General features: G+C 42.1%; 1 protein-coding gene across 2 annotated transcripts in view; it reads right to left on the bottom strand.

Moving 5' to 3' along the window:
- BFAR (bifunctional apoptosis regulator) overlaps positions 1 to 23,587 on the bottom strand; it is a 111,084-nt gene that overhangs the window by 21,318 nt on the left and 66,179 nt on the right. For both annotated transcript variants that reach the window (XM_077448970.1, XM_077448971.1), the window contains exons 4-6: positions 9,832 to 10,001; positions 6,456 to 6,600; positions 3,998 to 4,168 (exon numbers count right to left, since the gene is read on the bottom strand). In XM_077448970.1, the coding sequence (XP_077305096.1) occupies positions 3,998 to 4,168; positions 6,456 to 6,600; positions 9,832 to 10,001 (486 nt within the window). The remainder of the gene's footprint in view (positions 1 to 3,997; positions 4,169 to 6,455; positions 6,601 to 9,831; positions 10,002 to 23,587) is intronic.

Genomic DNA, 23,587 nt, shown 5'->3' with positions numbered 1-23,587 from the left:
ATAGCAGGGATCTCAAACTGGTGGCCCTCCAGCTGTTGCAAAACTACAAGTCCCATAAGGCATTGCAAGGCTGACAATTACAAGCTTGACTACCACAGACAGAGGCATGATGGAACTTGTAGTTTTGCAACAGCTGGAGGGCCACCAGTTTGAGACCCCTGCTTTATAGAGTCCTTCCGGTCACGATTCCACCTTATTTTCACAGGGCAATCCAGAGCCAGGTGAATAGGTATATTTGGGGTACTAAGACCCCCCGAATTTCCAGACCGACTTTACTTCGCAGTAAACTCAACGGGGGTCTTGGTGTTCCCAATTTTCTCCGTTACTTTCAGGCCGCTCAGCTAGCTCAACTAACTCTATGCCACGCGAAAACAGAAATTCCTCTCTGGGTGGCCCTGGAGGCAATAGATCTACACCCTATATTTCTCACCAATCTTCTGTGGCTCCCCGCCAATGCTCTGGGCCCTATTACTAATCCTATAACCCAACACTCCTTAAAAATTTGGGACAAATTATGCAGACCATTTAAATTGATCTCTCCGCACTTACCCCTACTTTCCCTTTTTGGTCACCCACTGTTCTACCCCGCATTCACTCAGCCTGCCTCCTTCCTGGCCTGGTCCCGTGCCGGTCTGGAACATGTGCGAGACTTCATCTCGAATGGTGTCCTGAAATCCTTTCCATCCCTACAAGCCCAATCGCAACTCCCTTCCCGAGAGTGCTTTAGGTACCTCCAAATTTCCCACTTTGTCCAAACTCTTCTGGGCCCCCAAAGGGTGTTGAACAAGTTGTCTATTTTCGAAGATATATGCGACTCAGACCCCCATGCTCCGGGCATAATCTCCAGGCTATATGCATATCTCACGTCTCCCTCATCCTCACTCCCCTCGTACGCCTCTGCTTGGTCCAAGGACCTAGCCATGGATCTAGATATCAGCGATTGGTCAACGATATGGGCAACTACCAAACTTTCCTCACAAAATGTTGTCGCGCTTGAAGCCAGTTATAAAGTCCTCATGAGGTGGTACCTGGTTCCGACCAGGATCGCTAGATATTTACCATCTTACTCCCCTAACTGCTTTCGTGGTTGGGATACTGGTGGCACTCACCTCCATATATGGTGGACATGCCCTGTGGTACAGCGCTTCTGGGCGACAATATTTCGAATGGCTTCAACCATGTTTAACGTAGCCCTTGCCCCCGACCCAACCCTTGCCCTACTTAACCTCCCACCACAAGACTTTACTAAGGCGCAGTTGCGTCTCTTTTTGCAACTTACCACAGCCGGCAAGCAGACAATAGTGAAAGCCTGGAAGTCCCCGTTCCTGCACATTACGGAAGTTAAGAATAGGGTCACCCAGGCCATGATACATAGCAAAATAGAGGCCACAATAGTGGCTAAGATCCCCCGACATCTTAAAATTTGGCGCCCATGGTCAGATCATTTCCTTCCCCCTGGCTTCGATAGACATCTTCTGGAACCCTGAGCCCTATTCATGGGGGTTTGGAGAGGTCCATACCCCTTCGTGACAAGCTCGAGCCACCTGGCCAGTGCTATTTTCCTCCCCAACTCTACTCTCTTTCCTTCTCTTCTTTCCTCTACAGTCCATCTTTAGTTTTGGTTTTCCCTTTCGCCTTTCCTTCTTTACCTTTTTCTGCCTCACCCTTCCCTTTTACCCGTTATGCTCTTTTGATGATAAAGCTCAATCTGCATAATTCATTTATGATCACTGTTGCCACAGTAGTCTGGGCAGAGCTCCGCCCACTTATTTCCTTTGCTGTACTCACTGGGCTTTTGCCCCTGTGTTACTATTAATGTCGTGAACCATATGCTTAGGTTCTACTTGGTCCTACAACGGGATGTCCACTTTGTAAGTCTGAATATAGCCCGCCTTTTTCTTTATGTATGAATGCTCTGCTGGAAAATGTATTATCAAGCATATGTTTGTAACAGTGACTGTTCGCTTGTTTTGCTTGTTATCAATAAAAAAAATTGAAACGAAAAGTATATAAATGGATGAGTTTACATTACAATTAGTCTTCAAATGAGACCCCTCTTTAAAGGGCAAGTTCACTTCTTAAAAAACAAAATGCAATTTTTTTGTGCAGGGAAAAGTATATATATATACGTATACTCTAATAGCAGCAATAATAAATGTGCAAAAAAATGTACTACAATGTGCCGAGTGAATGTGCAAAATATAAAAACCACTCTAAATATATCAAATAAGAAAAAATGGTAGCAGCAAAATAAAGCATAGACTAATATTTTATATAGTGCATTCTATTGTGCAAATACTGCTAGCAGCAAATAAACCAGTGCATACTTTTGTGCAAACACTGCAAGCAGCAAACAAATTAAATAAAGTGCTAGTGTTATATATTATTCAGTGCTTGAAATTAGAATAAGCGTGCAAATTCTGCCAATAAAAGCTTCAGCTTTGTTTTAAACTCAGGTGTTGGTGCTGTCATAAGTCATGCAAACACAAGGGTGCAGCGATTGTTTCTTCCCTCCGTCCAGTAAGTGGGTGGTGGATGTGCCCTTAACTCACGGCTGTGAGGTTACAGCCTTATTAGAATATAGGGGTGTATGTCCTATCGTCCCCAGCTCTGGTACCTTAGGATGGGTATACCTCACAAGACATTAAAATAGTACTCCAAAGTGTAGTAATTCAAATGAAACTGATTATTAGATGCTAACAGCAGGGTACTCACATTGTGGAGCACTCATATGTGGTGGTGTACAGATAAAAACGAACGGTGCGCTCCAGCGTCACTTCCGGTGTCTCTCTCTCTTTCCGACGCGTATTCGTCACCGTCACGTGACTTCATCATTATTTAATTTGTTTGCTGCTTGCAGTGTTTGCACAAAAGTATGCACTGGTTTATTTGCTGCTAGCAGTATTTGCACAATAGAATGCACTATATAAAATATTAGTCTATGCTTTATTTTGCTGCTACCATTTTTTCTTATTTGATATATTTAGAGTGGTTTTTATATTTTGCACATTCACTCGGCACGTTGTACTGCATTTTTTGCACATTTATTATTGCTGCTATTAGAGTATACGTATATATATATTTTTATTATCCAGATACTATTTCATGATTGCCATTATAATATATACATATTTATATAGCACATTATGTTCACTGTGGAACATATATAAAAGGTGACTTTTTGACACCAAGTAAGCAAGTCCTTATCCATTTATATAGTTCTTTTCACTACTTCTCATCTATAGTTCTAATATCTAACCTCTCTGCTCACTTTCTCTTTCTTTTTTCTCTTGCTTTCTCACTCCTTTTCTCCTTATACTGCGCGACACTATCATCTATAATTAGTAAGCTTTTTGGGGTAGTTAAACCCCCCTTCAGTGTACGCAGCAGTTTTTTTCCTTCTTTCTTGTTTGGTTGGTTGGCGCAGAGGTATCTTATACATTAATGCTCAGCTTTTGTTACTGCAGTTCTTTGTGCAGTGTACTTTGTTTGCTCTTTTGTTTTGGCCCCACCTATGAAAAAATACCTGGGATCATAATCTAACCACTGAAATACTGAATTGGCGACTTTATCTTATGCCAGACTCCACTGCTGAACAAAATGAAAAAAGTGGGATACTCTTGTTAAAAGGGAATAGAAAGGAGTCTAATTGGAGACCAAACATGAACGTACCCAGGAAAACCAAAATAACAAAAATACACGATAGATCAGCCTCTCAACCTTTTCAACACAGAGGAACCCTTGAAATAGTTCTCCAGTCTCAGGGAGCCCCTGCTAAAAATTTGAAATCTACAACTCATGATACATTAGTGTGATGGTCAGTGGGAAGAATTACCTCCTTACAGATAGTTAAAAAGATCAAATGGTATCAGTGGGAACTTATCCGAGAGACAGAAATTGCCCAATGCTGAAGGAACCCCTAGCAACCTCTGGAGGAAACCTGTTTGAGAATCAGTACTCTAGGATTGTCAAAATGGAACATGCAAAAAAGACTTACTATAAACTTGGTGATGAGGTCATCTTCATTCTCTTCCTTAAGAGGACATGTTGTATGGATGAAAGGTAAAAAGGTATCTGTGTAATCAAACAAATACATGTATAACATGCTGAGTCGTGGGGAGCTCTTGAGTGCATATAACAAAAAAAGGGATTTTCCAGGGTTGACAGCCTAAAAAAAAGAAGAACAAAATACAAAGAAGATCAAGTTTCAAATAAAAGCATTTTCCATTAATGCATTTTAAAAACTAACTCTGCTCAAGACTTCGAGATAAAGCTTGAACACATATTGGGCATGTTTTACTAGAGGAGTAGATGCGTTTTACCCATCAAAGCAAATATTGGTAAATAGGATTTTTATACTTGCCATAAAACCCATGTCTTCAAGTTCACTTAAGGACGTGGGATTCAAAGAATGGGTTATACTGCTACCAACGTAAGAATTTGGCACTGGCCAAAAAAAAATAAAAATAAAAACCCCCACTATATTCCCCTAAGGTTTGATAAAACGAATATCATACCCTTTTCAGGTTGCAATGCTGGGACAGCTAGCGAAAACAAGGATTTGGAAAACGTTTATAAACATTTGTCAGTAGGGAGCTTAAAAGAGCAGTTAAACCCCTTTCACTCTGAAGCACTACTAAAACAGCGGCGGAGGTTTTTGCGGTACTTTTTGGGCGCTAGCGGGCTGTTTTTTTTTTTTTGTTTTTTTTTAAATCATGTGACAAAGTGACCTTTTAAAAAAAAAAAAAAAAAAAAAAAAACCTGTTTTCAAAAGCGCTTTTCAGATCAATGGGCAGGGGCGTTTTTGGATCGCTATTTATAGTACTCTGAAGATGACTGCTTGCAGGACTTTTTTTTACCGTTCCGCAAGCGCACCCAACACCAACATAAAAGCACACATTGAAGTGAATGGTAAACAGTTTTCAGGCACTTTACAGGTGCTATTTCTAGCCCTAAGATGCCTGAAAACTGCCTCAGTGTGAAAGGGGTCTAAGGGAATACTTACCTAGGTGGATACAGCATTGGTCCGATGCTGCATCTGTTTTGACGCCTCTGCACTGACAACCGAGTGAACACCGCCGAACGTTTGGTTTTCAGAGCTCCGTGACCAGAGAACTGTAGACAGTCACGGTTCTGTGCTCTTCTCCCTCCTCGCTCAATAGAGCGCTGAGCGGCTGTCGCAGGCTCTCATCGGCACCTGGCGAATCCAGACTCTGCGGTCAGGGCGATGTGGTGCGTGGACTGACATTAGTGACGTCAGAGAGCAGACTTCAGTGTGCTCTCTGCTGAAAACAGGTCACAGAAGTTTGAGAGCAATAATTCTAATGCAAGACCTCCACTAAGTCTTAACAGGTAACCTGTAAAAAATGTACAGCGTCGCCTATGGAGATTTTTAGGTACCGTAGTTTGTCGTCATTCCACTTGGTGCAATATTTTTCACAAACTGGAGAAAATTTTCCAGCATAGAGGGAGACCTAGCAAATTTGACAGACTCTGGGGTGATTGGTTGGCGGTCCCGAGACTTGCTCCCATGGAACTAGCAATGGATAGGATCTTTGGTTAATCTGCTTTTAGGTGTATGTATGGTACAAGTACATACTCTGCTTATAATGACTACTTTATTTTCTGCTATTAGTCTATAACAGTAGTACCTATTGTACAAGTTTCCGCTTTGACTGTGTTCGCTATAATGTACCGTAGTGTGTGCCTGTTTGAGCTGGAGTCCGACTGTTGACATTATGCTTTATGGTTGTAACTGTGATGTATAACTGCTTCAATTTAATAAACGCAGTTTCTGATAAAAAAAAATAAAAAAACATCTTTCACATTATACATAAAAAAACTGAGTTAAATACTGTTTGTTTTTTCTAATTCATTAAAATTTATTTTGTGTTTTAAAGACCACTGTGCAAATACGGTGTGATAAATATTGCAACGATCACCATTTTATTCTCTAGGGACCGGGGGAAAAAAAATAAAAAATTTATATATATATATATATATATATATATATATATATATATATATATACATACATACACACATATACATACACATACATACATACACACACACTTTTTTTAATGTTTGGGCAAAAACCAAACAAAAGGTTTTAGCTAAGGCCTGGACTTCAAGTGGTGAAGAAACAAAAATATTTTTTTTTATTCTCTTACAGTGGATTGGACATATAAAGTGAGCTCAGCTTTACCTTATTTTCTTTTCAGCTATAGGTACTAGCTAGGGTCAAGTACTCGGCTAAGGAACTGAAATAAGCTCATTCTAGGCATGCAAATTGTGTGTGGGAAATCCCAAAAACACAAGCGCCACCAACATTTAACAATCTGCAGTGGTGACACGAAAAAAAAAAAATCCCCCCCCCCCCCCCATTGATAAAATATTGCATTAGGGTAGATTACAAATGCAAAAAAATTTTTAAAAGCAATGGAAAATTGTACCTTATATTCCCACAAATTCTGAGGTGGTTTGACTCCCAGGGTTTTGACTCTTTCCAGCTCCATGATAATTGCTTTTCTATGACTGTTACTCTCTATGCTGTATGGTTCTTTTGAGAACTCATCTTCTGCAATCGTGAGCAGGAGCCTGTAAAATCATAGGAGATGGAAAGTAATTAGCAGTGTTTTAGATAAAGCTTTACGCGTGAGAATTTTTTTTAGTAAATCTTACAAAATTACAAGCCTAAAAATGATTTAATATGATTTGTTAAAAATGGTTTGAAATTTGAATGGGTAAAAATAAAAAATAAACGTTACCCCAATACAATACCATGGTGGTCACTCCACACAACTAACAAACTGTTAACAACTAAACGTTAAAGAAAGCAGAACATGATTTCTCAAATATGCAGATGGTATGTGTAACTAACCAACTTGTGGCACTGCAGATCATTTACGATGGTGCAATGCCATTAACTTTGAATGGCATCACATGCACATTGCCAATAAATGTGCGCTGGACAGCAACTCAATGCAACAAGTATTGCATTGTGTCAACAAATAAAGCTGCAGGTCCAATTTCTAGGGAGCTAAGGTAAGTGCTAGCCAGTTATGAATGGGCTGCCTAATGCAAAGCACATGACTGTGAAAAAAATGTACGCACTGCACCTCAGCAGTTAGGTATGCAACTAGCCTAGATGCCCATTAATACAAGAAAATAAAACTAAAAACTATAAGAAACAAACACATTTAATGCATGATCTTACTGCCTTAATCAGAGAAAAATATAATAATAATAAAAAATAATAATATGGATGGAGGAGGGCAGCAGGTTGGACAGTTGAATGGAAAACAGAAGCAAAAACGCGTTAGTGATAATGTATTATTGGTTTCTTATGGCTGATAGTATAGTCAAAGGTGCATTTAAACAAAACAAAAAAGGTCAAGGTATAAAAAAAAAAAAATCATAAAATTGACTCCTCTAACAGACAAGATTGGTTTGTAGACTAACACCATTCAAAAAAGAACAGACTAAACAGATGGTGCAACACTACAAGTGATGTACCCCGATCAGCCATAACTTTATGACCACTCACCTAATATGGAGTAGGTCCACCCCCCTATAACACCAAATCAGCCCTGATAATTGAGGCATGGATGCCACTAGACCTCTGAAGATATGCTGTGGTAACTGGCACCAAGCTGTCAGTTGCAGATCTTAAAGTCTTGTAAGTTGCAAGGTGAAGCCTCCGTGAACCAGACTCTTTTTTTCAAGCACATACCAGAGATGCTCGATTACATTGAGGTATCTGGAGGCCAAGTCAATATCTCAAAATATTCGTGAACCATTTTTGCAGTGTGGCAGGGCACATTACCTATACACCAACCTAAAATATGTTCTAACGGAATTCTCTCAGACCCAATAGTTATACGAAACGGAATTCGCCAGGGATGCCCCCTTTTTCCCCCTTTAATATGTTCTGACCATGGACCACCTTGCTATGGCCATCCACAATAACCCAGATATTAAAGGGTATTGAGGTTGGTTCCCATCATTACAAATTGTCACTCTACGCAGATGGCCTTCTTTATACCTCTCCTCTACCCCCCCCCTGATAATGAAGGAATTTGCATGTTCCAACTCACCATTTACGTGGCAAACTAACTATTAAATACTTACTGACCATATCTCTGCTACTCTTTCTAAACTGACAGATCTCAATTACACACCCCTGCTCACCCTTATTCGGAACAGTCTTAAATCTTACAATAAACCTTTTATCTCTTGGTTTGTTTATATGAATGTCATTAAAATGGATATACAGCCCAAATTGCTATATACTTCTCAAATAGTCCCAAATCGCTCCTCCCTCTGGATTCTTTACTTGTGTTAACACACTTATACGCCATTATATCTGGCAACACAAAAAACCCAGGATTCAGAGCTCCACCCTCTTTTTGCCTTAATCTAGAGGTGGGGTGGCTTTACCTCACATACTCCTTTACCATAAAGCATCTTGTTTTCTCAGAATCCTTGATTGGTACCATAGCGGGGACTCTAAATGATGGACGGTCCTAGAAAAAAAAAAGACCTTCTCACGCCTGACATCACATCCCTACCATGGGCAGACCACATGCGGATGCCTAAACCCTCCTGGTGGCTTCTACTCTCTATGCTTGGGACTCATATGTAGGGGAAGGGTTTACTCACGTCAAGACATGGCCCAATATCACCACTATTTGAGACTCTTGTGTTCCCTTACTCTTTATCAATCCCGTTTTCTTATTTGGAATAAGGAAGACAACCGCTACTTCGTCACACACTGCAGAATGGTACATTGTTCACGATGTCACAACTGCTGGGGTCTTGTCATAATAAGGCCAGGGCTTGGTTGGAATATTCTCAACTCTGCCATTACTTTGCCGGTTATACACCCACAACTGCTCTAACCAGATCACTTACGGATTTCAAAATCCAACTCAGTCTGACACCAGGAAGTTGCATCACTGGTTGAGAAACCGGAAATGCGTAGTTTTTAATTAAATCATTTCCATTTTCTCGAACCAGTGACGCAACTTCCGCCGTCTGTGGAACGCACGCCGCTCAGCGGCAGACCCAGAAAATACCAATGACTGCTTTACAGAGTTGTCTCATAAGTGGTGTTTGATTGCGCATTAAACTTAATACTAATGGTACTTCATTATGGTCCTTCTTCTGTTTTTCACCATTGTGATTGAGCTACCTTGGTCCAACCACGTGAATACCCATATGGATGCACCTCTGAGAGTCCATTTCACATACACCAGATCTTTTAGATCACAGTTTTATTGACCCCAGACTGTACAGCTGAGGGTCCATTAACTCTGGTGAGTGGGGTCACAAGAGGGGAGTTTTGCACTTGAACACTTTATCCTGAACCACAGAAGCACCTTATTTTGGAGCACTTAACACTTTATTATATATTTTGAAAATATTGTCACGGTCAATATTTTTTGACCACATTATCAAGTGGTTGTTCGGCTAGCTCTATTAATTCACGTATTCAGTTTTCCTTCCTTGGATCAATCTTGATAAGTCCTGACAACTGCAGACCAGAAACATCCCAAAAGAGAAGCTCTGACCCAGTCGCCTAGCCATTACAAACTGGCCCGTCGCACAAATCCTAACGCTTGTCCATCAACTCCAGGAACATGTTCACTTGCTGCCAAATATATCCTACCAAATTTCAGACGCCATTGTAATGAGATAATCAATGTTCTTAACTTTACTGGTCAGTGACCATAAAATTATGGATGATCAGTGTATATGACAAGGTAGTAGTCAAAAGGTGATTGAAATAACTATTGAAGAAGAAAAGGTTAAAAATTATGCTCTTACCTTCCATTCACCCTTCCTGACAAAAAGCGTTCTTTATAATGTGAAGCCCACGGACCCAACTGCTCAAGCCAAAGCACTACTTCCTCAGGCGTCCATTTAGAAACTGGCTTGTGAACCAAGAGGTCATGTTCAGACTCTCGACTGCTCCAGTGATACACTAGTAACACAACCTGAGAAGTAAATTTTAACATGTGATAAATATGTGCATCATTACAGAATTAGTGTGTTCAAATATTGCTTGAAGTGCGTTTCATATAAAAAACAGCAAGTGTCAAAAAAAAAAAAAGGGGGGGGGGGGGCAATAGTGTGCCTAAAATTGGTGCCCGATTTGGTAACATCCTAATGATAATCCCAAGGAAAGGGAACCAAGGGGGTTATGACTCTGGTGAATGTCACTAAACAAGAGCTGTAAACCTTCAACCAGGTCTAGCTCAATTGTGTTAAAGAATTCCCGGTATGGCTTTTATAAATTTACAGTACAATGGTGCAACTTTGACCAACATAAACCAAAGACGTGGAGATCTACCTGAACATGGGAAGAGAAGGCAAAGATCACTAGGCACGGTGTCACCTCCTCACAGCCGATTTAAACCTCTAATTGTTGTACTACTATGTCGCAACTGCGTGCATTGAGCGCTAATCATGGGTTTAAACCAGGTGCTAAGGAGGCAACATGTCGCCACCTGTCAAACACACCTGGATCACTTTTCAGAGGTGCCTTGTGCATGTATGAATGAAACCTTAGTTGCATTTGAGAGCTGCACCCTTAGAGATCGTTCACATGTAAAAGTAGGGGGTGGTAAAACCCTGTGGTTGAGTCAGTTTAACTACCTCCTATCCCTGCCGGCTTTAGCTGCTGAGACAACACAATGCTGCCTACTTTAATCCCTTGTTTGCTGTACTGCACATGCCTGCAGGGCATTTGCAGAGTGGCCTCGTTCACTTGAATGGGTCATGCTTTGCAGGTGCTACACAGGTGTGGTGCGCTTTCATTAAGTGCATCAAACTTGCAAGATATAATGGAAGTTTATGTCTAAGCGCAGCAAACCTGCAAGAAAGCTACAGGTACACTGCACCCACGGTGTGGGTAAACCGCAGCACATGAAAGCAGCCCTATACTATTATGCCCAGTGTATTGCTTCGCACTGACCTGAAGCTCTCTTCTGCTACTGGCACCACTCTGGGGACCGCTAGCTGGGATAAGAGATGGAATGCAGTTGGCATCACTCCACATGGGACAGGAGCCAGTGCTACAGAGGAGGCATCAGCTTATTTTGCTCCTGTTCCCTACAACAGCTCCAACTTTACAAGTAATCCCTCTGCATTGCACTTTGATGCTCTGGGATGGCTGCTCAGCATGTCCAGACCACAATCTACTAGTAGATCATGATCTACTGGTTGCCGACCCCCCGCGCTCTAGAAGCTGGAAATCTCTGTAGTAGACACCAGTGACCTCCACTAGCTTTCAGGTCCCATGCCAAGTGGCTGCCTTGCTGCATAGTGAACACAGGAGATCGGTCCATCAGAGAATGTTGTGCATTTTCTCAATGAATGCAAAGTATTCCCGGATCGCATGAGGTGGAGCACATGACATCAATGCCTCTCCACCTTGACCAGAGTAAGCTTTGCATTCACTAAAACAATGCAAAGCATTCTCTGAATAGTCCGTGCTGAGTAGCCAACTTCCTGTGCTCACAATGCAGTGAGGCAGCTGCCTGGCACAGGACACAGAAGCTAGTGGAGATCACTGGAGTAGTGGGGTCTACTACAAAGATTTCCAGCGAGATCCCACAGGTACATTACATGTAACTACGTAAAGATATCCTTACCTGGAATTCTTCTTTAACCAGTTCCAGCCCTATAGCCAAATGACGCCCACAGCATGGGGCTTAATTTGCTGTGACGGCATCCATGTGACATATTCCCATGATCAATACGACTTGGCAACTGGGGTATCTGGCGCTAGCTTTTATCAGAAGAAATAATAATAATTCTAAACACTTAAAAAGAAATGTATTTTAGACGAAAAAATCCCCAAAATGCCAGCGAGTCCAATAAAACACCAACCTATCTCACAGCTAGTAGTCTCATATGTCCAATTACTACCACATAAAGATATTCGCTCCTTTATCAAATGAGAAACACAGTACAATACTAACTATAGTTCAGTGTAAGAAAAAACAAAAGCACAAGTGACCTCTGCCAAAATCGTATATCAATCGCATGGATTAACCTAATGCGATTCAGACACGACTATGGTGAGTATAATATTAACTCAGGGGTTGACAAATTTGTTTGGAATCTGGGAGCCAGCTAAAAAAGTTAGGAGCCAGGTCCGTGACGGCGATCTGGACCTGTCCCTGGCCTGACATGGAGACAAGTGAGGGGAAGATAGCCTCCAGCCCCCCACATATGAGATCACCTCTCATTGGACACACCGCTTGAGTGCTAAATGGCCGCTGTGATTGGCCATTTAGCATGATCTGTGATTTGCTGTATCCAAGGGACACGGCCAACACAGAACTTCCCCGATGTGCGCCCATGGCGGCGTTCAGAGGGGAAGTAAACAGGAGGATGTCCAGGGACGCCCTCCCGGCAATTGGTGTCCGTGCTGTAGACATCTTTTGTCTATAGCGCGGGCACGAAGTGGTTAACAAAAGAATGTGACTTTTATTTCCGCCATGTTCCCGCTTCTTAACGTCATATCCCCGCTAAGGGTTAGATCAGGTCCGCCTGAAAAACTGACAGGTGAACCTGATCAGACAGCCCTTGTGAAAGGGGTCAAGCAGGGAGGATTACAAATAATATTTTTTTTTTTTCCCTTAATTAAAATAATTTTTTTTACTTTTTACAAAAAAATAATAATAATAATTAAATAATATATATATATATATATATATATATATATATATATATATATATATATATATATATATATATATATATATATATAATATTTAATTATTATTATTTTTTTTTTTTTTGTAAAAAGTAAAAAAAATTATTTTAATTAGGGGAAGGAAATGGGCGGGCAGTGAAAAACAGTCAGGGAGCTTCACTCCATTAGGAATTATCATTATTGGAATAGGGTGTAATTTCTACATCCACCACAAGATGGCGCCAGACTACCGAAAGATTTTAGTAGGCCGCAAAGCCGCGGCCTCAATTACTGGCCGGCGCGGCACGATGGAATTGCGCGGCGGAGTTCGGGGTCCAAATGGAGACAGGATACCCCAGCAGCGTTGCCCCAGTCGCCAGGACACGAAATCTAGGCGCAAATGCGACCTGGCGACCGGGGTTTGTCGAGCCCTGTATTAACTGATATACTCCTTAACAGTGTTTAAAAAAAAAACTCCAAAATCTACCAGAAAGATTATAAGTAAATTCTGTGAGGAACATCTAAATAACAAAAGTGATACTTTATGCGGCCTTAGCCTTAAAATCGCATGAGTATTAAATGTGATTTCTCCAGCAACTCATCAGCTAAATTAGTAAATAAATCTACTATAAAAGTGCAGAAAACTCTTAAAAGTATAAAGTGCGTTAAATCCAAGTGAAAGATCAAAATAATAAAGTGCAAAATATATAATCACAAAAATCAAGATAATAAAGTGCAAAACTTATATCACAACCAATCCCCAAAGTAAATCGCAAGACCTAAAACATATATATATATATATATATATAATAAAAAAAAAATATTATATATATATATATATATATATAAAAATAGAAATAAAAATATAAAGCCAAACTGAAAATATAAAAATAAAGAATAAAATAGAAAAAAAAAAAATATAATAAAATATAAATAAAAATAAAAGTGAAACTGAAAAAAAGAAAAAAAAAATTAGATAGATAATTAAAAATTCACAACAAAATGATAATATAGTGCCCACTTGTCCAAAAGTCTTCAATAATGCAAGTCCAACAATAAATGTTCAAGAAGTGACTTTAGTGCTTGTTGTGAAATCTTCAAAGTGACTTCCGTGCTCCCCCACAATGTGCCCCACTCACCAGAAGAATACACCCCTGCAGGGGTAATTCGCCTTTAATCAAATCTGAAGGAATCCAGCTCCTTGGCCCGTATTATATGATCATTCGTATCCAGAAGGAAATTCCATTTATATCCTCATAAGAAAGAAATCAATCTCCATAGTGTAATCCGTATAAAAAAAACATTTATTTAAAAAGAAATGTATGGCGAAAAAACTCAAGCCAACAGCGAGTACCGTTCGGTGGATACGCAGCGTGCGCTCCAACTGCGTTCCATCCACCGTGGGCGACCCGGAAATGACGTAGTAAACGTAACTCCGTCGTAGTTACGTTTACTACGTCATTTCCGGGTCGCCCACGGTGGATGGAACGCAGTTGGAGCGCACGCTGCGTATCCACCGAACGGTACTCGCTATTGGCTTGAGTTTTTTCGCCATAAGGGCTCTATCCTAGGGGAACTTACTAATAATATAGATGGTTATAGAACAGAACTAATCTGGGGATATCGCTCATTAACATCTTCTCCATCGGAGCGATTTATATTACTCAAGATTGTTCGTGTTCCCTGGGACAGAGAGTCACTAGCATATATTTTTTAAGTTTGTCTTTTATATATATACATTTTTATTTTTTTTGGGGCTGACATCTATGAAATGGATCAATAACCCAGGGAGCATATGTGAAGTAGAATTTTTTGGTGGACTGTGTTTCCATATTGACTACCATTTCTTTTTTATCATATGAATTTTGTTTTTTACTTTTTGTGGAAATAAATGTTTTTTTATACGGATTACACTATGGAGATTATGATTTCTTTCTTATGAGGATATAAATGGAATTTCCTTCTGGATACGAATGATCATATAATACGGGCCAAGGAGCTGGATTCCTTCAGATTTGATTAAAGAGGAAGTAAACCCTTTCAAACCACTTTGACCTACAGGTAAGCCTAGATTAAGGCTTACCTGTAGGTCCAAGCAATATCTCCTAAACCTATATGGTTTAGGAGATATTTGCCCGAAAATGGGCACCGCTGTCTACGGCGCATGCGCCGTAGACAGCGGCGCGCAGGCGCACTAAATGCGGCAAGTCCAAGAATGGATTTGCCTAATTTGTCGACTCCCGTGCGCAAGCGCGGGAGTGACGTCATCGCGGCTTCGCCGAATGGCAGCGGCGGAGCTGCGAGACGCGACTCCCGTGCGCATGCGCGGGAGTGACGTCATCGCGGCTTTGCCGCTGTGATTCGTCAGAGCTGCGAGACGCCACCAGCAAGATGGATGCGGCGGACTACAGGGGACAGCGGCGACTTCGCTGGCTCCTGTGTCAGGTAAGTGACACATAATGAGCTACTATGCGATACATAGTAGTCCATTATGCTTTACCTTTGCAGGGAAAAAAAGAGGAAGTAAACCCATCAGGGTTTACTTCCTCTTTAAAGGCGAATTACCCCTGCAGGGGTGTATTCTTCTGGTGAGTGGGGCACCTTGTGGGGGAGCACGGAAGTCACTTTGAAGATTTCACAACAAGCACTAAAGTCACTTCTTGAACATTTATTGTTGGACTTACATTATTGAAGACTTTTGGACAAGTGGACACTATATTATCATTTTGTTGGGATTTTTTAATTATCTAATTTTTGTGGTTTTTTTCTTTCTTTTTTTCAGTTTCACTTTTATTTATATTTTTTTATTTTTTTCTATTTTAGTCTTTATTTTTATATTTATTTTCAGTTTGGCTTTATATTTTTATTTTTACATATATATTTTTTATTATATATATGTTTTAGGTCTTGCGATTTACTTTGGGGATTGGTTGTGATATAAGTTTTGCACTTTATTATCTTGATTTTTGTGATATATATTTTGCACTTTATTATTTTGATCTTTCACTTGGATTTAACGCACTTTATACTTTTAAAAGTTTTCTGCACTTTTATAGTAGATTTATTTACTAATTTAGCTGATGAGTTGTTGGAGAAATCACATTTAATACTCATGCGATTTTAAGGCTAAGGCCGCATAAAGTATCACTTTTTTGTTATTTAGATGTTCCTCACAGAAATTACTTATAATCTTTCTGGTAGATTTTGGAGTTTTTTTTAAACACTGTTAAAGAGTATATCAGTTAATATTATACTCACCATAGTCGTGTCTGAATCGCATTAGGTTAATCCATGTGATTGATATACGATTTTGGCAGAGGTCTCTTGTGCTTTTGTTTTTTCTCACACTGAACTATAGTTAGTATTGTACTGTGTTTCTCATTTGATAAAGGAGCGAATATCTTTATGTGGTAGTAATTGGACATATGAGACTACTAGCTGTGAGATAGGTTGGTGTTTTATTGGACTCGCTGGCATTTTGTGGATTTTTTCGTCTAAAATACATTTCTTTTTAAGAGTTTAGAATTATTATTATTTCTTCTGATAAAAGGTAGCGCCAGATACCCCAGTTGCCAAGTCGTATTTATTGTTGTAGAAACCACGATCGGGGATTTTCTTCTTTTTTGGGGGGGGCTGCAACACATACATATATATATATATATATATATATATATATATATATATATATATATATATATATATATATATATATATATATATATATATATATATATATATATATAGCTTTTTGAGCCCACCGCCTGGTTTTGTCTATCCCACACCCAGATTTGATTAGCGCGGTTTCTTCATCCTTTACAATATTCCCATGATAGTGTTGCCAGCACACCCCCTGCGGCGCGCGGGCTCTGAACGCTGCGTCCTTAGGACACAGCTGATCACAGATGAAGGTAAAGGGCCAATCACAGTGGCCTTTTACCACATTTTCACCTGTGTCCAATGACAGCTGATCACTATGAACACAAGCCGGTTAGAGAGACATCTACACTGTTAAAGTGGAAGTAAACTCCCCTATCGTTTTCAGCCAAGGAAGCTGCCATCTTTGCCTCTGTTTAATCTTCAACTGCTATGGTGCTGCACATGTGATTCGTTATGACACCAGCCGTTTGATAGTTTGGCTGAGAGCACAGCCAATGTGCAGTTAGCATTCCTGGCATGCCTTTTTTTTTTTTTTTAACTGTTTAAATCGATGGGTTTACTTCCACTTTAATCAGGGCATAGATCATAAGTGCAGTCCCAACAATGCTGTCAATAAGTGCCCACCAGCACCGCCCCATCAGTGAAGGAGAAAAATGACCCATTTGCAAAATTTTATAACTATAAAAAAAATATATATATATTTATTTAATTTTCCACATTTTTGTTTTCATTTGTTTAACATAAAATAAAAATAATTAAATACCACCAAAAGAAAGCTCAATTTGTGCGAAAAGAATTAAAATGTCATGACTACATTGTAGCCTGACAGCGCAATTGTCACTTTGAGGGTGACAGCTCTAAAAGCCAAAAATTGGCCTGGGCAGGAAGGTGGTAAACGTGCCCAGTAGGCAAGTGGTTAAGGCTGGGTTCACACGGTCGTGCGCAGTGGCTCACAGCAGGGGCAAGGTGCATCCCTGTTCACCGTTTCAGGTCCAATTTCAGAACTGAAATGCACCAAAAGACAAACAGGACTCCTGTGCAATTCACTCCGCAGCCGTCCCGGAGATGTGCGAATTAGCTCCATTTAGAATCTCCTAATGTGCATCCAATTCGCTATAGCGTGAACCCAGCCTTATTTAAAAAAAAAAAAAAAAAAAAGCAGTAATTATCGTACTGACTTCTAAAAACGATAGAATCGTTTTTGTGTCGGGCTCTGTGGAATAAAGGTCTTTAATACCTTAAGCCACTGAACTGGAATAAATATGCAGAGGACAGCACTGACTTCTGACTTGAAGGCAAAGCCGGTGGCCATACATCTGTAAGGCAACTATAAATTTTCAGATAGGCAGCAGCAGCAGGCCCCATATCTCCCGCTGGACAGGAATACTTTAAAGATATATTTTTTTATTATGCAGTTTCCTCCTCTACATCCCTCCTCTGACTTTTTAGTTTAGGCTGGGTTCACACTGCTGCGGGGGGAGATCCGGATGTGATTCGCACCGCAAATCACATCCGATCTCCGTAGCGATGCGAGTTCAGCCATACAGATAGTATGGCTGAATTCGCATCGCTCCCGCAGCAAACTCGCACGGGACCCTTTTTTTGGTCCGCAACAGAATCGGATCGCATGGGGGTTCACACCATGCGATCCGATTCCTGTGCGAGTCGGCAGATCGCACTGCGATATGCGGTCGGATCTGGGGGTGTCATTAACATATCATTGACACTCCCAGCCGTCCGCATAGGGCAGTGTGCGATGCGGGAAAACGCTGCGGATTCGCGGCGTTCCCGCATCGCAGCGGTGTGAACCCGGCCTTAATCTACTGTTCATAGGTGCAATGCCTTGTAAGGCTCATAATACAAAAAAAAATTTAAAATTAACATTTATAAATGCACATTTTTTTACCTGCAAAAAGCTTTTTTTTTTTTTTTTTTTTTTTAACAAAGGTGAACGTATCCTTAAAATCAGGTCAACTTCTAGGAAGACTGAGCATCGTGGCAGTGTCATAATCTTAGCTACTGCATATGTAAACTGAAGGAAGAAAGTGTACCTAATGTGGCAACACCCCAACCATGGGAGGAACACTCAAGCAATAGCACAGTGAAGCAATACAAGAGTCACAGTCATTACCATGATTCAAGTGTAACCCGATGGCCAGATCGCAACAGGACCCCATTTAGTGACATCCCGGTAATCCCTGAAAACCCTTCTCTTTAAAGAAGCCTATCCTGCTTCTAACACCGTTTTACTTCCTCCATCAGCTCATACCCCACAGCTATTACCTTTTGTATCAATTGGCCCTTCCTCTTTAGATTGTAAGCTCTAATGAGCAGGACCCTCCGATTCCTATTGTAATGTAACTGTAATGTCTGCCTTTATTTTGTTAAGCGCTGCACAAACTGTTGGCGCTATATAACACCTGAATAAAATAAATAAACATAATAATAATACTAAGGTTCCTTATGAAGGAAAACTAGGCACAAATGCTAAAAGGCATGCTGGCAGGGCTCAAAAAATCCCAGGGGTCAGGTTGCCATGACGACAAGATATTGTGTCCTGGCACCCTCGGGCCTGGCATAGAGGGTGCAGCCAAGGAGAGGGGAGGGAGGAGGAGGAATGTACGCCTCCCCTTCTTGTTGCTGCTCCAGAAGGGATGTGTATATCATACTTGCGAGTCACAATTTACAGTTTCCCCACGGGCCATCAGGTTCAGGAATGCATTGCGATGTGCATGGCAACACATTCAGTGGAGTATAGGGAAAACATCCAGGGATCCCCCCACAAATACAGTGGATATAAAAAGTCTACACGCCCCTTGTTAAAATGTCAGGTTTCTGTGATGTAAAAACAAAACAAAAAAAACAGATAATTTCAGATCTTTTTTTTACATCTTTAATGTGACCTATAAACTGTTTAGCCATATTTTCTCCACTTGATGACTTCAAGTCTTCACGGTGTTCCATAGTATATCCAATGCCCTGGAAATTCTTTTGTACCCTTCTCCTGACTGATAACTTAATGAGAAACCTCTGATGCTTTGGAAGCGCTCTGCAGACCATGGCTTTTACTGTAGGATGCGATTAAGAAAATGTCAAGACCTAGTAGAACAGCTGAACTTTATTTGAGGTTAATCGGAGAACACTTTAACCACTTAACGACCAAGGCTCTGAGATTTAGCTTTTACAAGTTAAAGACTGTTTTTGCTAGAAAATTACTTAGGAAAAAAAAAAATATATAATGTTTGGGGGTTCTAACAGCCTATAGAATAAAAATAGGATTTTTGCACTCACCGTAAAATGCTTTTCTCTGAAGTTCATTGACGGACACAGCTCCAGTAATCTTGACTGTAGGGTTATTACGCCACCTTCAGGAGAGGACTAGGCAGAACATGTAAGACTTGTGAAAAACAAACAGAATTTTACAGTTCCGCCCAGGGGGCAGTCCCTCTGGTAATAACCCCCCAGCCTTCCTGCAGCTCAGTACGTCACCAAGCAGTATAACGTAAACCAATAGGAGGGGAGGGTGCTGTGTCCATCAATGAACTTCAGAGAAAAGGATTTTACTGCGAGTACAAAAATCCTATTTTCTCTTTCGTTCATTGACGGACATAGCTCCAGTAATCTTGACCATAAGGACATCCCAAAGCAGTGTCATAACGAGGGGTGGGAACAGCAACATAACTTCACCCACAACCATAGGTGCCCCCCCAACGGGGAGTCACCATCTGAACCAACCGCAGCAGAAATTGTGGTCAACCTATGCATCAGAGTGCATTCAATTCAAAAGAGGTAACTTTCTCTTAACAGAAGAAAGAGTAAAATTGCAACATTACACGGCCGTCTGCAAAACTTTAAGCAGGCATCAGAAGATGCGCTTACATCCACTTTGTAGAACTTTGTAAAGGTGTGAACAGACTACCAAGTCACAGCCTTGCACACCTGGGCTACTGACGCTTGATGCCGGAAGGCCCAAGAGGTCCCAATTGCCCTGGTGGAATGGGCCGTGACAGGAAAGGTGGGCACTTGCCCCTTCAAGGCATAAGCCCTTACCACGATCTGTCTGATCCACCTGGAAATGGTGGACGGCAAGACTACCAATCCTTTTTTCTGACCAGCTACCAAAACAAACAGTCTGACTTCTGGAAGGGAGCCGTGGCAGATATGCCCTTAGAGCCCGGACCACATCCAGGGAAATGAGGGCCACCTCCTTAGGATGTGTTGGTTTAGGGCACAGAGATGGTAATAATGCCTTCATTGAGCTGAAAAGCAGATATCACCTTCAGTAGAAAAGAAGAAGGTTGCGGACCCAACACCACCATATCCTAACCAGATAGGCCGACTTGCAAGACAAGGCCGCCAGTCCAAAACCCTCCTGGCCGATGTATAATGGCCACTAGGAAGACCACTTTCTGAGAAGGAGTGAACAAGGGAATTTCCCTGATGTTCTCAAATGGCGGATTCTGAAGCACCGATAGCACCAGTTTCAGATTCCACGGAGGCAAAAGGTGGACACACCGGAGAGACTACATGCCAGACCCCTTGAATAAAAAGGTGCTCACCAGAGAGTGAGACGCCAGGGGTCGTTGGAAAAAAAAACAGCCAAGGTTGAGATCTGTCCCTTGATGGTGCTTAAAGACAGTTTCTGGTCTACTCCTCGCTGTAGGAACAGCAGGATCCTGGAAACAGAATAGGTGCGCCGACACCATCCCATCTCCTCACACATGGAGCTATAAGCCTTCAACGTACGATGGTATTTTACGAGAAGAAGATCTTCGTGCCCTCAGCATAGTGGAGATTACCGAGTGACAGACCTCGGTTCCTTATCACCTGGCTTTCAGCAGCCATCCCATTAAAGCCAGCGACGGTAAAGCAGGATGGAGAATCGTACCTTGAGACAGGTGGTCTTCTCTCATCGCTAACCACTAGGGAGCGTCCGCCACCAGGTGTACTAGGTCGGCGTGCCAAGGCCACCGAGGCCAATCTGGGGCAATCCGTATCACTGGGATCTCCTCGGCCTCCTCTCTGCGGAGCAGACGTGGTAACCGTTTTAAACGGAGGAAAGGTGTAGATTAGTCAGTACTGATCCCATGGAGCCACCAGCATGTCTGACCGCCCTCCCAAGGATCACTTGCCATGGATACGAACCTCTGCACCTTTTTATTGAGCCGAGAGGCCAGGAGATCCACGTCTGGTGTGCCCCACTGCAGGCACAGAAGCCTGAACACCTCCGGTTGCAACGACCACTCTCCTGGGTCCAGCATCTGGCTACTTAGATAGTACGCCTGCCAGTTTTGTACTCCCAGGATGTATATGGCCGACAGGGCCGGTACATGCTGCTCTGCCCACAGAAGGATGCGAGCGACCTCCCGTGCTGCAGCCGAGCTTCTTGTTCCTCCTTGGTGGTTGACATATGCCACCACCGTGGCGTTGTCTGACTGGATCCTGATCGGAGGCCATCAGTCTCATAGACCACGTGGAGAGGAATAGCCTGATCGCTCTGAGTTCGAGCACATTGATCGCTAACTTGGATTCCTCCCTTGACCAGAAGCCCTGGGTCGACTATACTCACAGTACTCCACCCCAGCCGGTCAGGCTGGCGTCTGTTGTGATCACTGTCCAATACAAAGGTAGGAACGGCTACCCGGACCGAGGTGGCGGAGATCTCAGGCACCAGAGAAGGGAATCCCTGACTAACTGGCTCACCCGAATCTGTCGATCCAAGAATAATGGAGATTTCTCCCATTTTGTCAATATCTCCTTCTGCAAGACTCTGGTGTGAAATTGGGCGTACGGTACCGCCTAGAAGGCCACCATGAGCCCCATGGCTGACATGAGGAAGAGCAACGACGACCACCCGCGGTTCATCAACAGCTTCACCGCGGCTCTGAGAGTCTGCAGTTTGTCTGAAGGGAGAAAAACTCTCGCTTCCATGGAGTCCCGCAGTAAGCTTAAGTTTTCCAGGCACTGAGTCGGCACAAGCACCGACTTTTTGAGGTTCAACACCCACCCAGTTGCTGCAGGGTTTGCATGGTGATCGCCACATCCTCCTTTAATTCTGGAGGCAGAAGCTGCTCTCAGGAGGAGATCGTCTAGGTAACCCACGACTGTGATCCTGCGTTGTTGCAACAACGCCAAAATTGGAGCAAATACCTTGGTAAAGACTCGGGTGCTGAAGCCAAGCCAAAAGGGGAGAACCACAAACTGTTAGTGGTCTTCCCCTACTGCAAATCGCAGAAACTTCTGATACCTGAGGCATATGGGTATGTGCAAGCACGCTTCCAGGATGTCCAAAGAAATCAGTTTGCAGACCCATTGGTCAAGCAGCCGAGACGCCCACCAGGCTGAAAACTCCCGAAGGCAACCCCCCACCCAAGTGACGGGCAGGGTCAAGTCTTCCTGCTGAAGCACTTTTGCTCACTGGCTTGAGAGTCCAGGGACGCTTCTGTCCCTCGGTAGTCGCCCTGTCAGACTGGAAGCATTTTGCTGAAGTCCCGGGTCGATAAGGGGACCACCGATATCACTCTTTGAAACAAGAGATGATCCAAAGCTAGAAAGATAATTATTTTCACTGGATCTCTGGGAAAGTTTTGATCTGAGTAAACGAGGAGTCGGGAACTCGGACATTGTTCCTACCAGACCCTTGAAACCTGTAGGAGCCTTCCCCCGCCACTCGAGCGAGTAGGGCCGCCTTTTCATAAAGCTTTAGTATTTTGTTTTGTGGGTTACCTCCCCCAGGTCTTTTGACCCTGGGAGGTTTACCTATTGAATCCTGACGATGGAGGCCGTTGTGACTGCTTGGAGGCAGATGCCCCTGGCACTGGAGAAGCAGCACATTTAAAAGAAAAACACTTAAACTTCTTAACTGGAAAAAAAAGGAACTTATCCCATTAGAAATTCTATGGATATACTTATCCAGATTGTCTCCAAATAGCCATTCACCATAAGGGAAACTGGCCAAGAACTTTTTGTAGGGCGCGTCGGCTGACCATCTTTCAACCATAGGATTCTATACACGTGTACCAGCCTTAGCATGAGCTGTGAGGCCTGGAGAATAGAATCTTTCATTGCGTCAACCGTAAAACAGAACGCTTCTGATATGCCAGCCAAACCCTGGGCCTGCTGATCAGGAATAACTTTGGAGTACCTCTATAAACTGGTCCTAGAAGCCTACGGCACATGGAATTCACAGGCGATCTCCCATGCAGGTGCTAACCAGGCCTG

Source organism: Lithobates pipiens, unplaced genomic scaffold (genome assembly GCF_037356315.1).
Source record: "Lithobates pipiens isolate NorthernLeopardFrog02 unplaced genomic scaffold, aLitPip1_a1.2 Scaffold_22, whole genome shotgun sequence".
Taxonomy (NCBI): domain Eukaryota; kingdom Metazoa; phylum Chordata; class Amphibia; order Anura; family Ranidae; genus Lithobates; species Lithobates pipiens.
This window is presented reverse-complemented; position numbering and strand designations above follow the sequence as displayed.